Below are 17,401 nucleotides of genomic sequence, written 5' to 3' on the forward strand. Positions count from 1 at the left end.
CTGGAGCCAGGACCCCTGGGTTCCAATCCCCGCTCCATCACACCTGAGCCATGCAACTGAATCACTCCATTGCTCAGCTTCCTCACCTGTGATATGGGGCGGATGGTCACAGTGGCCACCACACAGAGGAATGTCGTCAGGTTCCCATGAGTTAATCTATGTAAAGTGCTTAGCAGCCAGGGAGGCTCAGAGGGCATTTGCCTCTCAGTAGTGATGATTGTTTTTGTTTTTTCTCCGGCATCTGGATAACCATCCCTGTGAAGACCTCCCTGCCGTCCTCCCTCCCTCCGTGTGACTTTGCCTGATCCGCCTTCTTTCCCCATCCTCCCCAGCCGCTCCTGCTGTTCTGAAGGGATCTGATACACTTTACACCCTTTCCCTTCCCCTTTCTTTTCCCCACCTTCCCTCTACCATGTGCTCCCTTCGTCCCTGCTGGTCCTGCTGCTATCTGCTCCTCTTTTTCTCCCTGGGGGTCCAGGGGTCCCCAAAGGCTCCCAGCACTGCCCCTGTCCTACCCAGGTAAATGTCTGCGACCTCTCCCTGGGCATTTCCCAGTGAGGCTCAGGAATCCCACACTGATTGCTATGGGAGTCTAGGCTGGTGGTTCTTCCTGAGCCTCATCTGTCCACCTCTGTTAAATGGGGATTATAAGCAGCGGCGCATCTGGCTGTGTGGGAAATGATTCCGGAGCCCAGCCTATAGTAAGCGCTCTCCTAAGGGGGCTGCTGTTGTCCTCGATCATTGGGTGAGTGCTCATTGTGTTCCCACAAAGCTCCCTCCTGGTCCTTGATCTTAGGGTGGAGGTGCAAGGAGGTAGTAAGACCTTGGACTCTGGACCCTCTGCACCCAGACTTCCTGGGTTTTAACCCCAGCTTTGCTGCTTACCTGCCGTGTGAACTTGGGCAATGACTTAACCTCTCTGGCCTCAGCCTCCTCATCTGGAAAATGGGGTAATATTAGTGCGACCTCACAGTGAGGAGTAAGTGAAATATCACCTGCGAAGCAGCAAAAGGGAACTTGGCGTGTGGCAGTGGTTGTCACACGTTTTTGTCTCAGGACGCTTTGGCACAGCTAAAAAAATTATAAGAACCTTAGAGAGCTTCAGTTTATGTGAGTTATATCCATAATAGTTGCCATAACAGAAACTAAAATGGAGGCATTTAAAAATATTGGTTCAATCATTAAAAATGAGCAATAATAAACCCATTCAGTAGTAAGGTAGATGACATTTTTCATGAAAAATAACTACACCTTAAAAAAGAAAAGGAATATAGTGAAGAGAGGCGTTGATTTATATCTTTTTAAGTCTCCTTAATTACTCCTCCTATCTGTGACAATTCCTCAGTCTTTGCTTATTTTTTTGTGTCCTTGACACTTTTAAGGTCGTTTCTTAAGGGTTAGTTGCAATGAGAATCTGAAACCACATGAATGAACTGGTTTTGGCATTTGCTGGCTAAGTGACCTTGGACAAGGCACTTTGCCTGGAGGCCTCTGTAAAATGGAACAAAAATAAAACCCATCTCACTGTGAAAACCCAGTGAGATCACAGCTGTCCTTTGTTTGGCCTACACAATAATGATAATAATAACAAATATACTCTTACAAGTGATTCAGATGGAAGACTCATTTAACCTCTTATTGGACCTTAAGCTGTAAGTACTATTGTTCCTCCCATTTTACAAAAGAGTAAACTGAGGCTCAAAGAGATGAAGAGTCTGACCGCAGGTCACATAGTCTGGAATTTGAACCCAGGCAGGCTGGCTCAAAAGCCTGTCATATTTGTTTTTAAAACTGTAAATTTTGTACTAATTTTAGATTTAACAGAAATTTTGCAAAAATATTACAGAGTTCTTATATCCCCCTCACCCAGTTTCTCCTAATGTTAACATCTTGACATTTTGGAGTACTGAGCTGTTGTCTTTCTGATTTTGTTTGGGTTTTGTAGGATAGTCCTCACTTGGGGGTTATCTGCTATTTTCTCATGATTGGAATTAAGCGTATTGAATTACGTATTTTTCTGGCAAGACTGTCCTAGTGGGATGTAGTGCCCTTCTCAGTGCCTGGTATCAGAGTGTTCATGACACTGACATGTCTTATTGCTGTCACTGGTAAAGTGAACCTTCATTGCTTGGTTAAAGTGCTGCCTGCTGGGTTTCCCCACTGTAAAGCTTTTATTCTTTCCTTTGTATAAATATCTTTGTAATAAATATCTAAGGGAAGATTCCTTAAGACTGTGGAAATCAGGTTTCTCCTGAAATTTTTGTGCACTAATTTTAGCATTCATTGGTGGCTCTTGTCTGCAACAATCATTAGCATGGGGTGTGCCTAATTGTGATTTTGTAACTAATTCCCTCTCTCTGTCTAATTGAAATTTTACTGTAAGGAAGGGCTATCCCCCCCCCCTATTTATTTATTTGTTTGTTTGTTTTGATTATTTATTTTATCCCATGAGTTAAACTCAGTACTATTGCTATTTATTTTGTGGCTCAAATTGTCTCTGATTTGGTCTTTTGGAATTCCTCCAGCTTGACTTCTGTGTTCTTTCCACAACCCCACTCCCATCATGTCTTGAGCACTGCCTCACCTTCTGGCACCACCAATTATTCCAGACTCATCTTGTATATTTCCTACCCGATCTCTGGAATCAACTACTTCTCCAAGGAGCCCTGGTTCCTTTGATGGGAGAATGGGTATTTAGAAACTAAGATCTGAGCACTAGGTGTGCTCACTGCTACTGAGGCATCGCTGCTCCTAGGCCCTCTCACAAACAGAGCTTGACAATATATGTGGGTATGTTGATATGCATATGTACACACCTATATTTCTGTATATATATGAATGTATATATATATATTTATATATAAAATACCATGAGATCATACTGATACATCTGATTTCAGTCCACCATCAAGGGTTTATTTTAGCCTTCTTTCCTTATTTGTAACTTCTTTCTCCACCATTGAGAAACCAAGCTCCCCCTATCTACAATAGACTTATTTATTCGTTCAGTGCTAGAATAAGCATCAAGTGGGTTCAGAATTGTTTGCCTGTATCCCTGTGAGGAACAATTACTAGATGATGGCATTTATGTGCAGTCCTTTTTCTCTGTAGCCTTACTGTCCAGTCAAAACACTAATGCTCACTGTGACTTTTCTTCCCCAACACTTCAGTGTGATTATTTGTTTTTTAATATAGTTACAGCCATTTGTTAGTGTTTATGTTCCATATTGGCTTTCCCCACAACCTGGGTGGCTTTAATTGTTAGTTAATTTTTTGGGGTGTGTGGAGGAACTATGAAACAAGACTATAGCTCTGGGACTCAGGATTATAAGAAAAAGACAGACTCAGAGAAGTGTCCTCCCTCTGCATCCCGACTACCTACTCCATTCCCATTCCCCCTTTTTTCTACCCATCCCCCATCCATCTCATGTAATCCATCTCTTAAGTTTCTGGTGTATTCTTCCCGTATTTCTTCTGTACAAATAAATAAGCAGGTACTTGTGTATTTTCTTATATCCTCTTACGTGAGGAGTAGCTGACTATAGATACTCTTGTGTACTTTGCTTCTTTTAACATTATGTCCTGGGCGTCATTCACCCGTTCCTAGAACTTGTCCTCTTTCTTTTTGACAGCTGCGAAGTGCTCCACGGTATGAACGTTACATAGTTTGCTCAGTCATTCTCTTATGTATGGGCATTTCCGTGGTTTCCAATATTTTGCAATTACAAACAGTGCTGCAACGAATACCCTGTGCACGTGCATTTTTGTATGCATGTTGCAGGAGGAAGACCTCAGGCTCTTTTTTTTTTTTTTAATAAATTTATTTATTTATTTTTGGCTGCTTTGGGTCTTCATTGCTGCGCGCGGACTTTCTCTAGTTTTGGCGAGCGGTGGCTTCTCTTGCTGCAGAGCACGGGCTCTAGGTGCGCGGGCTTCAGTAGCTGCGGCGCGTGGGCTCAGTAGTTGTGGCTCGCGGGCTCTAGAGCGCAAGCTCAGTAGTTGTGGCACACGGGCTTAGTTGCTCCGCGGCCTGTGGGATCTTCCGGGACCAGGGATCGAACCCCTGCCCCCTGCAATGGCAGGTGGATTCTTAACCACTGCACCACCAGGGAAGCCCACTCATGCTCTTAACGTCATCCTATACCACACGGTATTTTTAAAACCTTGATTTGGTTGCTAACGTTTAAGAATTAGGAGCTATCACTTAAAAGTTTGTATATCTACTCTTACATGCTTTGGGGATATAAAAACCACCGTATAAAGATTTGCTCTAGAAGTTGACAGATTGAGTGGTACCGGGCCTGCTTCATTCACAGCAGCCGTCCCCGCTTCATTCACAGCAGCCGTCCCCAGAGCTGAACGATGGCTCCTCTCTGAGACAGGGCAGGCTCTACGCTTTGCCACATACCCCACGTCTCCCTGCTGCCTTCGTCCTTACAGCTGGCCCCTGTTCCCATGTATATTACCTAGCTGGCCTCTAGACATCTGAGTTTACAACCCCTAAACTATGTCATGTGTAAAATATGTGGAACAGACCTGCACACGGTAACGATATTAATAATAATATTCATTCACTCATGTAACCCTGACTGTACTAGACACTGTTCCAAGTACTTTACTTTTATTTATTCATCTAAGCCTCACAGAACCCAATAGGGAAGATACTATTATTATTCCATTTTACTGTGAAGGAAACTGAGGCTCAGAGAGGTGAAGTGACTTGCCCAAGGAAAGCACAGCTTGGAAATGGTGGAGCGGGGATTGAACTTGGAAAGCTCCAGAACCTGTGATCTTAACTACTAAATGTTCAAGAGCCCCTCAGTCTCTCGTTATTGCCCCTCACTCTCCGCACATCCCTCCCCACCCCTGCCCAGGCCTCACCGGCCGACCCCCATTTCCTTTCTCTCCAGGTGAGCCAGGCTGCATGACGGTAACTTGGACCACATGGGTCCCAACCCCCTCGGAAGTGCAGTTTGGGCTGCAGCTATGGGGGCCCCTGCCCATCCGGGCTCAGGGCACCTTCAGCCCCTTTGTGGATGGGGGCATTCTCCGGCGGAAGCTCTACATACACCGAGTCACACTGCAGGGGCTGCTGCCCGGGGTCCAGTATGGTGAGAGGGGCCCGGGGCCCAGGTGTTATGGGGGGAATGGGAAGAGAAGCTACTATTGGGCTAGGGGCTAGAAGCTACTATTGGCAGGTGGCTCAGGTGGGCTGGTACCCCTTCTGCTTATCTGCAAGCCTACTGTATAAGACCCTGGGATGAAAATGGAAGGCTGGGGACCTGGGGTGAGGTGGACAGAAGGGGCGTAGGGCAGACCCATTCAATCCCCACACCAGTTGAAGACAGATGGGGGTGAAGGAGACGTCCTGGGGCGCCCCCCACCCCACTCCCCAGCCGACTGTGACCTTTTTCTTTCCCCTCAGTTTACCGCTGTGGCAGTACTCAGAGCTGGAGCCGTCGGTTCCTCTTCGGAGCCCTGAAGAATGGGCCCCACTGGAGCGCCTGTCTGGCTGTGTTTGGGGACACAGGGACTGACAATCCTAGGGCCCTACTTCGACTGTGCAGGGGCACCCAGCAGGGCAAGTACGACGCCGTTCTTCATGTGGGTGAGGCATCGGCCAGGGTGCGCCTGGAGGTATGGGGTCGGGGAGGGGGAGCTTGGGTGGGAGGCAATGCCAGGACCGCGGAGGGGACCTGGGCCAGGGCTAGCGTGGCTCTGAAGGATGGGGGGTGAGACTGGCCACAGAGACGGTGCTGTGGTCAACCAGGCTGCCCAGGTTAAACTCAGTCTTGACGCTTCAAGCTATGTGCGTTGGTTTTCTCCTCTGTATTATTGTTATAAGGGCTAAGACTGGGTTAGAATTCATAGGGCTCTTGTGATGACTAAATAGGTCGATATTGCCTGTCCTGTTGTAAGTGCTACATAAGTGTTTATTGTCATGATCATTTCTGTTGTGATTTGAGAGGACGGGAACCAGATGGGAGATGGAGATTGGGGCCGATATGGTTCAAAGCCACAGTAGACTCTGGAATTAAGCTCCCAGGGTTCGATTCCTGGATCCTCACTAACCAGCTCTGTGACTTTAAACGAGCACTTAACCCCTCTGGGCCTGTTTCCCCATCTGAAATGGGGATGATAATAACATCCACCTCAGAGGGTGTTTTGAAGATTCAGGTGATCGAGCATGTAAAGCATTTGAAAATGTGCCTGGTACAAAACCAGTACCTGACTAGACTATGTCAGTCTGTTTTTTTTTTTTTTAAGTCACCCTTATATTTTTTTTATTTGTTTATTTTGGCCCCTCTGAGTGGCATGCGGGATCTTAGTTCCCTGACCAGGTATCGAACTCGTGCCCCCTGCAGTGGAAGCACCGAGTCTTAAACCACTGGACCACCAGGGAAGTTCCCAGACTATGTCAGTCTTAACGTTGTGATTACTCTGAGAAGGGATGAGATGGCGGCTGGTGTGCTCAGAGCACAGGAGACCGGCAAGGTCCTGCAGGGGTCCTCAGGGACCAGAGACTCAGGAAATGGTTCCAAGCGCACATGCAGGTGGGTGTGAGGTAGGGATCGGAGAACCAGGATGCCTCACGGTGGGGGCGACCGGGACTTGCACAGCCCGCACGTGACCAACCACGTGTCTCAAATCTGGAGAAAGCAGAGCCAGGTCTGGGTCCTCATTCTCTCCTCCACCCCCCAGGAGACTTTGCCTACAACATGGATCAGGAAAACGCTCGCGTCAGGGACAAGTTCATGAATCTCATTGAACCTGTGGCCGCCAGCCTGCCATACGTGACGTGTCCTGGGAATCACGAAGAACGCTAGTGAGGCCTGAGGGCTTCGGGGTGGGCAAGGACCTGGCCAAAGAAAACAGTCCTTCCTAGTGTCTCACCTTAGTCTCTCGTACTGCAGCAGCTCATTTGTGGAAGTGAGAGGAAAGGAGACGAGGGCTGGGCTGGGAGCCGGGCCTGGCCTGACAGTGGGAGGTGTGGGTGGGCGGGGGCACCCAGACCCTCCCCCCACCGTTTTACTTCCTTTTATCCAGCAACTTCTCCAACTACAAAGCTCGCTTCAGCATGCCAGGGAACAGCGAAGGCCTGTGGTACAGGTAACCTGGAGGGAGCTGGGGGACTGGCCTCCCTCCCCTGAAGGATGGGAGATGCAGGAGAGACCCCAACTTTGACCCCTGCCCTTTGACCCTTCCAGCTGGGATCTGGGCCCGGCACACATCATTTCCTTCTCCACCGAGGTATATTTCTTTCTCCATTGCGGCACCACCTGGTAGAGAGACAGTTTCGCTGGCTGGAGAGCGACCTCCAGGTAACCTGTGGATGTCCCCCCCTTGGACCTGCCTCGCCTCCCCCTCCTGCAATCCCTGCCCCTCACACTGCGCCCTTCTCTGCAGAAAGCCAATAAGAACCGGACAGCCCCGCCGTGGATCATTACCATGGGTCACCGGCCCATGTACTGTTCCAGTGCTGATTTGGATGACTGCACCTGGCATGAAAGCAAGGTGAGGACCCCCTCCCTGGGGAAAAGGTGCTGAAATCCGGGGGCGGGGGTTGGCCCGAGTCACCCCTCACCTCCTTGCTCATCCGGCCCAGGTTCGCAAAGGCCTCCTCGGCAAGTTCTATGGGTTGGAGAATCTTTTCTATAAATACGGTGAGCGACCCCAGGGGACTCCCCAGCCCCAAGCCCCACCTCCCATCTCTCCTGGATTCAGGGACCTGACCCCCCTCTTGCTTTGCATCAGGGGTCGACCTGCAGCTGTGGGCTCACGAACGCTCCTATGAACGCCTGTGGCCAATTTACAACTACCATGTGAGGCCTGGGGTGGGCTGAGACCCATGTGGCTGGTGTCAGTGAACCGCCCCCTCAACGTCAGACCCCCGGGGCCTGGCTGGGTATGACAGGCCCCTCCCCTTTATCCCTTCTCCAGGTATTTAACGGCAGCCAAGAGATGCCCTACACCCACCCTCGAGGCCCGGTCCACAACATCACCGGATCTGCCGTGAGCAGGGTGGGGGAAGGGGGGGTGCTGCCTTTGGCCTCTGATCTATTGACGGCTGCACTTGTACCAGCCTGGGTGCCTCATCCTTTATACAGCTGCTATCTCTTAGGTGGTTAGATGCACCTAGTATCAATAGCATGCCCATTGCACAGATGTGGAAACAGAGGCTCAGAAAGTAAAATACTCCTTCAGAATCACAGGATCAATAAGTGGTGGGGGCAGGGGGTGCTTGCCCAGGTCTACTGGATGGATCCAGGGCAGAGGGCTTATTATTATCATTGTAACTGGACTCCAGAAGGAAGTGTCTGCTGGGTTCTTCCTCTGTAAAGTTGTTGTATTTCCCTTTTTAGTTGATAAACATCTTGAGGGAGAAGCTTTTAGACCCTGCAAATGTCCTGTTTCTCCTCCAACTTTCACCTGCTAATTTTTGAACCCATCAGTGGGTCTTGTCTGTTACAGTGATTACTGGGGTGTTCTACTGGGGATCTTCTATTTCCCTCATTCCTCCTCGATTTATTAATTAGCATCCTCCTATGAGGAAGAGTTGTCCCTTCTGCCCCATTTATTTGGTTAGTTAGTTATGGATTTATACTAGTATGGACTCATGGGTAATTATCTTCTCCCGTGGGCTCTAATCCAGTACTGCCCGCTGTTCATGCTGCTGCCTAGATTGCTCTAACTTTGGCCACTGGGAACTCTTCAGATCAGGCCCTGTGTCCTTTCGATGTGTCCCTGTCGTTTTGCGGGCTCTCTCTTAGTTTTTGGCACTACAGGGCGCTCCAGCATCATCTTCTGTCCCCCTACCCCCACCCGCCGAGCCTTGGAATCAGTCACTTCCACAAGAAGCAAGGGCTTATCTTTTAAGCTGTTTCTTACAAATTAGTGAGATCAAAGTAAGAACCTCTCATGATAAAAATTCAAACAGAACAGAGGGCAGGAGGTAAAACTCTCCACACCCTTCTTAGTCCCACTCTCAATGGTTACATACATCTCGGGTGGCATTTGAGAATATTTTCCATGTATACAAATGAGTCATTGTCTCAATAGAGATGTGTTATGGCATCACCCACTTTTTATAAACAGCTTGGATCATGCTTCATACCCTAGCAATTCTCAGCCTTGGTGCACGTTAGAATTACCTGGGGAGGTTTTAAAACTCCAATGCCTGGGTCCCACCCCAGAACAAACACCAGAATCTCCGAGGGGTCGGCCCTGGCATTGCCACCCCTGTGCGGCCACCACCTGCAGCAGGAAATAGAATGTTATCAGTACAGGTGGCTCCTCATAGCTGTAGGTGATCACTATTCTGACCTTAATCAGTGCAGATTAGCTTTTTTCTTTCATTTTAAATTTTGAAATTATTTTAGACTTATAGAAAAGTAGCAAAAATAATACAAAGACTTTCCATATCCCCTTTACGAAGATTTCCCAAATGTGAACATTTAACCACACTTGTTTCAATCTCTATTTTTGTCTCTTTGTCTCTCTAAGTGTGTGTGTGTGTGTGTGTATACATTTTACTATTATTTTCAGATCCGATGAAGAGTACGTTGCAGAAATGATGCCCCTTTATCTTTCTATCTGTATTTCCTAAGAAAACGAGGACATTCTCTTACATCAGTACAGTATAATAATCAGATTCAAGTAGTTAACATTGATAATATACCATTATCTAATCTCATTCAAATTTAGCCAATTGTCCTATTCATGTCCTTTAAATTAAAGAATTTTTTTTTTCTGGTCCAGAATCTAGTCTAAGGTCATACATTCTACTTCCATGTCTTATCTCTCTCCCTTCCTTTAATCAGAAACATTTCCCCACTCTTTCTTCATTCTTCATGACTTTGAAAAATTTGAAGAGCATAGCAAAGCTGTTTTGTAGGCTATCCCTCAGTTTGGGTTTGTCTGATGTTTGCTGGTGATTAGATTGAAGTTACACATTTTTGGTAAGAATAGACAAAAGCGATACTGTGTTCTTTTCAGTGCACCCTGTGAGGAGGTGCGTGGTATCTCTTTAGCCCCTTTAAGTCTCAGTTTACACATCTTCTCCACCATAGTTACGATTTTCCCCTTTAAAATTAACAAGTGTCTCCTGGAGATGCTTTGAGACTACACAAATATACTGATATTCCTCAAATTTTCACCACTTTGACCATCCATTGATGGTTCTGGCTTCAATCAGTTATTACGATGATGGCTGCAAAATGGTGATTTTTTTTTGTTTTTGAGGGTGGTGGTCCCTCATCCTTTCTGCTCACATTACCTGGCTTTCTACTGCAAGGATAAGCACTTCCTCTCTCCCAGGCAATGATGATTTTAATAGCTTTCGTGGAGGGTCTACTGTGCAGCAAGGGTTGAGAGCCACCAATTTCTTCTATTCTGTGAATTGCATTTTCCCCTTAACCATACGTCTTGGCCATTTTTCTATACCGCCCCACTTTGTGATGGCTACCCTATAATTTATTTAACTGACCCCCACTGATGGCCATTTGGCTGGCTTCCAGATCAGGGCTTTTAGAGAAAATGCTGCAGTGGACAGTCTTGTACAGCCATGCACTGTTCTAGAAGTCAAAGAACCAGGAAGCCTGGTTGGGTCAAAACACTCAACTGTGAGCATTATCAAGGTCAAGTCTTAACTGACTTTGTCTTCCTTGGGGGTGGCAGGGTCCCGGCCTGGCAGGTCTTTTCTGCTCCCCAGTGGGTACTCCACCTGCGCCAGCCCTGGGTCTAAATGATTCTCTCCGGCAGGGTTGTGAGGAGTGGCTGACCCCCTTAACCCTCTTCCCGCGGCCCTGGAGCGCCGTTCGCATCAAAGAGTACGGGTACACACAGCTACACAACCTCAATGGGACCCATGTCCACATCCAGCAGGTGTCTGATGACCAGGTCAGTGAGCAGTGGCCCAGTCACCTGCCTGAGTAACCAGATCTAGCATGCTCTGGAGCCAAGTGGTTTCAAAAGTGGACGTGAGAGCTGGAAATCCTGGGTTCAAATCCTGACTCTGCTATTTACCAGCTGGATGACCTCAAGCAACTTTGAGTCACAGTTTTCCCATCTGAAAAATGGGGATGTTAATAGTTTCTACCTCACAGGATTGAATGGGGGTTGAATGACTTATTATATATAAAGTGCTTAGAACAGTTTCTAAAACACGGTCGATTCTATAGGTATTTATCAACATGAAGCAGGGGAAGAAAAAGGTAGGTTGTGGGAGACAGGTAGAGGGAAAACAATATGATGTGTGTGTGGTAGGGATGGCTTAAGGTTAGATGGACCCAAATAATCATAGCTCACCTTTCTTTATTTCTGCCATTGTAGTTTTATAAAGGTGCTAATAACTATGATTGATTGAACGCCTGTTGTGTTCCGGACTCTGAACTAGATGCCTTATATTTAGTCCCTTTAATCACCACAACAATACCATGCGACAAATTTTCTTTCCATTTTACAGCTCAGAAAGGGGAGGTAATTTTCCCAGGGTCACACAGCCAGAGGGTGCAGAACTAAGATCTGACCCCGAAGACCATATTCTTTTTATGATAAATAACTACTATTTACTGTGTAGCCCATACACCACAGGCAGGCTCTTGTGTATGTTATCTATTCAGTTCTCCCCATTTTATGGAATATGGAAGTTAGGCTCAGAGTAGGGTCATGTGCTGAAGGCCACATAGGGAGTGGCTTTGTTGGGATATAAAGTGAGTTTTGTCTGACTCCAGGGTTTGTGCTCTAATAATAATAGCCTACACTTACCCAGTCCTTGCCTTGTGCCAGGTTCCCTTTTCAGCCTTTTCCAAATATCTCACTTAATTCTCACGATATCTATGATGTAGGTACTATTACTATCATCCTCACTTTCCAGTTGAGGAAAACTGACACCGAGAGAGGTCTAACAGCTCACCCAAGGTCACACAGACTATCAGAGGCAGAGCTGGGATTTGAACTCAGGCCACTCGGCCCCAGAATCTGGGCTTCAGCCTTCATTACCTCCTTTTTTTTTTTTTTTTTTTTTTTGTCCCTTGCAGGATGGGAAGATTGTGGACGATGTCTGGGTGGTGAGACCCCTGCTTGGCCGGATGATGTACCTCTGGGGATGGAGACAGCTCTCATCCGGAACCCTGGGCCTTGCTACCTTAGCTGGGGTACCCAGGCCCGGGAGGGTGTCAGGGAGGTCCTCGACTCCTCTACCTTCCTAGGCCCCATGCGGGGTGGATGCAGCCCCAAGGGAGCTGGAGCAGCTCTCCCCTCCCCGAGAAGTGGGGGTTCCCAACCGGCTGTGTTGGGAGAGCAGCTGTACAGGCAAAGTGAAGCAAGACAGGTCTTGGGTGACACAACCCTGCCCTCCTGCATAGCACTGACTGGGCGGAGTGTCCACAGGGCCTCAGGAATAAAGAAGCTTATGGCTGTGTCTCCGTGGACTCTGAACTTCTGCTGGGGATGCCCCACTGTGCCGACTCCTCTCCTGTCCACCGAGCAAGGGCCATCACCGGCCCCAAGTCAGCAGGGTGGGCATGGCTGTCATGACACCACTGTCCAGCAGGTGGCGTCGGTGACTTTCTCCTCCAGGCCGGCCCTTAGTGCCAATCAGAGGCCTGTCTCCAATGGCCCAAGGAGCGCTAACCAGTGTCCTTCATGCCTCAGTTTCCCAGCCTGGCACTGACTTACCCTGGAAGGGGGGAAGGGTTAACACTCCTAACTTCCAACTGGGGCAGCTGACAAGCTTAGGAGCTCACGGAGCTGCCATTTTCCTCCCTTTTTAAATTTTTCCCCCTCCCCCTGTTTCCCTTCTTCCTTTCCTGTATTCAATCAGTATTTATTGAGCACCTGTCATGTGCCAGGACCTGTTCTCCGTGCTGTGAACAACACAGATATGTCTGCCCTCATGGAGCCGACATTCTATCCAGTGTGTCGGACAGCAAACACAATAAATAAGTAAAACATATAATGGTAAATAGTGATAAATGCACAGAAAAGCAGGAAGGGGGATAGAGAGTGTTGGGGGGCAGTGGCAGTTTTCACGAGGGTGGTCAGGGAGACCTCACCGAGAGGGTGATGTTTAGATCTGAAGGAATCTGAAGGAAGAGCCATGTGAGCAGAGCAATTCAGGCAGAGGAACCGCTAATGCACAGGCCCTGAGACAGACGCACGCCTGTCCTGTCAGAGGGGCAGAGGGAGTGAGAGGAAGAGTGGGGATGAGGGCAGGGAGGTGACTGGGGCAGATCGTGTGGGGCCTCGTGGGTCACAGGGAGGACTCTGTCCTTTATCCTGAGTGACATGGAACCAGGGGAGGGCTCTGAGCTGGGGATGGACAGGATCAGACTCCAGAGGTCCTAGGCAAAGGCTGGGCTCTGGCCCCAGGCCTGAGGGCTCCCCCGAGAGAAGCCTGTGAGCCCCTAGCTCTGCAGGCTGATGGCACACGTATTCCTCCATTGTGCCATGCAGTTTCAGCCTCCTCACATCTTATTCCCGCCCAGGCTCCACTAGGCCCAAGGCTCCTTGCAGTTTCTTTTTTTTTTTTTTTTTATTTACTTGGTTGTGCCTGGTCTTAGTTGCAGCAGTCGGGTTCCTTAGTTGCAGCAGGCAGTTTCCTTAGTTGCGGCTCACCGGCTCCTTAGTTGTGGCACATGGGCTCCTTAGTTGTGGCTTGAGAGCTCCTTAGTTGCAGTTCACTGGCTCCTTAGTTGTGGCATGTGAACTCTTATCTGTGGCATGTGGGATCTACTTCCCTGACCAGGGATTGAACCTGGGCCCCCTGCATTGGGAGTGTGGAGTCTTAACCACTGGACCACAAATTTGTAAATGCTCTTTACATATAAAGGACAGGAAGCTTTGCTTGCCATCTATATATTGCCACTGATCTTTTTCTTTGAGGTATTGAAATTTATCATTTTTATGAGGCCAAATCCTCACTCTCCTCACCTGTTTCCATCTATTGGGGTTCACCTCCTCACCAACCCCTCCAGGAAGCCCACTATAGGAGCCTCTTCAGGCCCGATTTCCTCTCCCAGGGCCCTGAAGTAGAAGGGCCTGATTGCGCATCCTGAGGAAACCCTTGGAGCAGATCTGCCACTGGGCTTGTTCCAGGGCTCTGATCTCTGACTGAGATCCCCAACTAAGTTACAAGAGGGCTTCCCCAAACATGGGTTCTAGAGCCTGATGCCCTGCAATGTGTGCAGGGCATTAAAGAGGCAAAGACTAGATATATGTATATGTGTAAGTGAATCACTTTGCTGTACACCTGAAACTAACACAACACTGTAAATCAACTATAGTCCAATATAAAATAAAAATTTAAAAAAAAAGAGAGAGACAAAGGCTGTACCCGGCCATCCTCCCATCACTGTGACTTGAATAAAGTGCTATCGTCTCAGCTACTAGACTTGCTTGTTTTTGGGGGGGGAGGGTGAGGTGGGGTTGCAGGGTCTGAGTTCCCCGCCCAGGGACCAGGGATCGAACCTGTGTCCCCTGCAGTGGAAGGGCGGAGTCCTAACCTCTGGACCGCCAGGGAACTCCCAAGACTTGTTTTTTTTTAAAACGGAGACTCAGTAAGGCATAAAGACTTCAAAAGAGCACAAGAACAAGATTGTTTAATGCTGGCAAGGGTACTTTAAAGGGCATATTCCCTCTGAACACTGGCGGGTGTGTGAATTGGATCCCTGCAGCACAACTTGGCAATGTGTGTCCCAGGCCGTGGGGAGGCAGCAGAGGGCAGTTAGCGAGAGCCTTACTTGGGCATCAAAGCTAGGGATGAGCCCAGTGTGTGGTTTCGAGCAAATGAAGTTACTTCTCTAAGCCTCAGTTTCCTCCTCTGTGAAGCAGGGATAATCACAGCCCCTGCTGATTAAATTACGCAACTTAGCACCATGTATAGTGCACAGAAATGTTTGAAGCATGGGAACTGTTACTATTATTAAATCTTAAAGATGTACATTTCCTTTGACCCAGCAGTTGCATCTGTGGTAATCTATTCAAAGGAAATAATTAAAGATGTGCACAAATATTTAACTGCTTGGATTTTTGGGGTGGGATAAATTATTTATAATAGCAAAATATTTATCACAGTTTAGATGTTCAACAAGAAAGAGTGGTTCAGACAAATTAGCGTTCACTGATAGAATGGCATCTTATGCAGCCATTAAAACAAATGTTCTTGAAGAATATTTAATGACCTGGAAAGATACTGGTGATATTTATAATCTTGTTTTAAAAAGATACAAAATTCTTTATAAATGTGTTTCCAATTCTGTTTTAAAAGGTAAGTAGGGGGCTTCCCTGGTGGCGCAGTGCTTAAGAATCCACCTGCCAATGCAGGGGACACAGGTTCGAGCACTGGTCCAGGAAGATACCACGTGCCGCGGAGCAGCTAGGCCCAGGCGCCACAACTGCTGAGCCTGTGCTCTAGAGCCTGCAAGCCACAACTACTGAAGCCCACGCGCCTAGAGCCCGTGCTCTGCAACAATAGAAGCCACGGCAATGAGAAGCCCGCGCACCGCAACGAAGAGTAGCACCCGCTCGCCGCAACTAGAGAAAGCCTGCGCGCAGCAACGAAGACACAACACAGCCAAAATTAAAAATAAATAAAAGGTAGGTAAATGCACAGGAAAAAAAGGCATTATGCAATCACTCATTCATTGCTTCTGCAGATATTAATTAAATGCCTACTATGTGCTAGACACTGTGCTGGGGCAAGGGAGATGCACTAAATATTTAAAAGTACCTCTGAGGAGGTGGACTTACAACTCATCCAACCATCCATTCAACAAATGTTTATTCAACAAATGGGCAAGTACAGTGAACAAAACAGACAAAAATCAATGCTCTCATGGTGCTGACACGACAGCAGGGGAGACAGCCAAAAAACAGTAACTATGATTATCTAATCATCTAGTATGTTAGAAGGTGATTTGAGCAACAGAAAATAAGAAAAAGCAGACAAGGTAAGGGGTTTAGTAGCATGTGAGAGGGATGTTTGCTGCATTAGTCAGGATGGGCAGGAACAGTCCCACTGATAAGATGACATTTGAGTAAAACCCTGAAGGACAGAAGGGAGGTAGCCATGACGATACCTGGGGGAAGAGTCTATTCCAGACAGAAGGAAAAGGCAATGCAATGACCTTGAAGTGGGAGAGCACCTGATTTTTTTTTTTTTTTTTTTGGAAGAGCAAACTGGCTGGAGCTCAGTGAGTGCAATCACAGAAAAAAATGTCCGAGTTTAGATTACGGGGTTTTTTTTTTTTCCAAAAAATTTTTTACAAATAAATACTAAAAACAAGCAAACAACAAAACAAAAACAAACAAAAATACCTTATAAAAAGATTAAATCAAACTGTGCCTTGATTCCGGGCCAAGTTCCCGGACTCAGACAGACTGACAGACGTCGTCCAAAACTCATTATTTACTTCCTGTGATCCCGAACCAGCTCGTTCGCCCCTCTAAACCTCAGTTTTATCTGTAAAATGGGTATTAACATACAATACGGCTGTTGTGAGTATTCAGCGAGAAATTTCACTTGGCGGGGTGTCTGACACATAGTAAATGCTTACGAACTGTTTCTGGCCATTATTACCAGTACTGCCTTCCATCCCCTAACTCCTTTTTGAGGGAAGGTGGGAAGCTCTGTTACCAGAGGATAGCCATTTTCCCCTTTAAGAATCCAAGTGGGCTGGGAGCCAGCCTCTCCGCACCCTTTCCAAATTTTCCAATCCCTGCTTGGCATTTTCCGCCCGAAGGTCTCCGATTGGACTATCAGCACCAATCAGAGGCTGGAGCGGCGCTGCCCGGAGCCCAGCTCCGCCCCTGAGCGGGCCCTGCCCCCGGCCCAGTCAGCCCCGTTGCTATGGGGACTGGTGGACGGCGAGGGGGGGAAAGCCCCGGATGTTCGTTGGGGATTCAACATGGCGGCGGCAGTGGCCGTGGTGGCGGCGGCGCAAGAGAGCTGAGGGCGGCTTGAGGGCGCCGAGTTCCGGGCCGAGCAGCTAGGCCGGGAGCGACTGCGGTGCCGAGCCGGTAGGATAAGCGGTCTGGCCAGGGGATTGGGGTGCGCCGGGCGGTTGTAGAGCGTTTAGGCGAGTAGGGGGCGGGGCCGCTGGGGTCAAAGTTCACTTGTGGAGGGAAGGGTCGCGTCCGGGGGGTCGTGAGTCTACGCTGAGCGGGAGGGAGGGAGGTGTATAGGAGGTCAGAGGTCAAACTAACGAAGGGGGCGTGGCGAAGGGGGGCGCAAAATTCGAAATTTGAAGTGGGAGTTCGTTGGAGGGGCACGGGGTGAATGTCAAAAAAGGGGGGTCAAATTAATAATTTGATGGGAGGATGTGCCTACGAGGGCCAGAGGTCACAACCGTGGGGGGGGCGGGTTGGAGTTAAGGCAGCAGCCAGTGGAGCAATTGTAGGA

The 17,401-nt window shown here is 48.1% G+C and overlaps 2 protein-coding genes across 3 annotated transcripts in view; both read left to right on the top strand.

Annotated features, from left to right (window-relative positions):
- Positions 1–412: 412 nt before the first annotated feature.
- ACP7 (acid phosphatase 7, tartrate resistant (putative)) lies at positions 413–16,952 on the top strand. The gene is given in 15 exon segments (XM_061172464.1): positions 413–519; positions 3,633–3,649; positions 4,911–5,111; positions 5,426–5,608; positions 6,703–6,826; positions 7,048–7,110; positions 7,209–7,273; positions 7,276–7,322; positions 7,408–7,515; positions 7,607–7,664; positions 7,756–7,823; positions 7,942–8,013; positions 10,762–10,899; positions 12,039–12,155; positions 16,743–16,952. Coding segments are annotated over 15 exon segments (1,578 nt in total).
- The window catches only part of PAK4 (p21 (RAC1) activated kinase 4), a 46,500-nt gene continuing 45,960 nt past the window's right edge, over positions 16,862–17,401 (top strand). For both annotated transcript variants that reach the window (XM_061172680.1, XM_061172682.1), the window contains exon 1: positions 16,862–17,019. The gene's annotated coding sequence lies outside the window, so the exon portion shown is untranslated. The remainder of the gene's footprint in view (positions 17,020–17,401) is intronic.

The sequence above is a fragment of the Eubalaena glacialis genome, chromosome 18, assembly GCF_028564815.1.
Source record: "Eubalaena glacialis isolate mEubGla1 chromosome 18, mEubGla1.1.hap2.+ XY, whole genome shotgun sequence".
NCBI lineage: Eukaryota > Metazoa > Chordata > Mammalia > Artiodactyla > Balaenidae > Eubalaena > Eubalaena glacialis.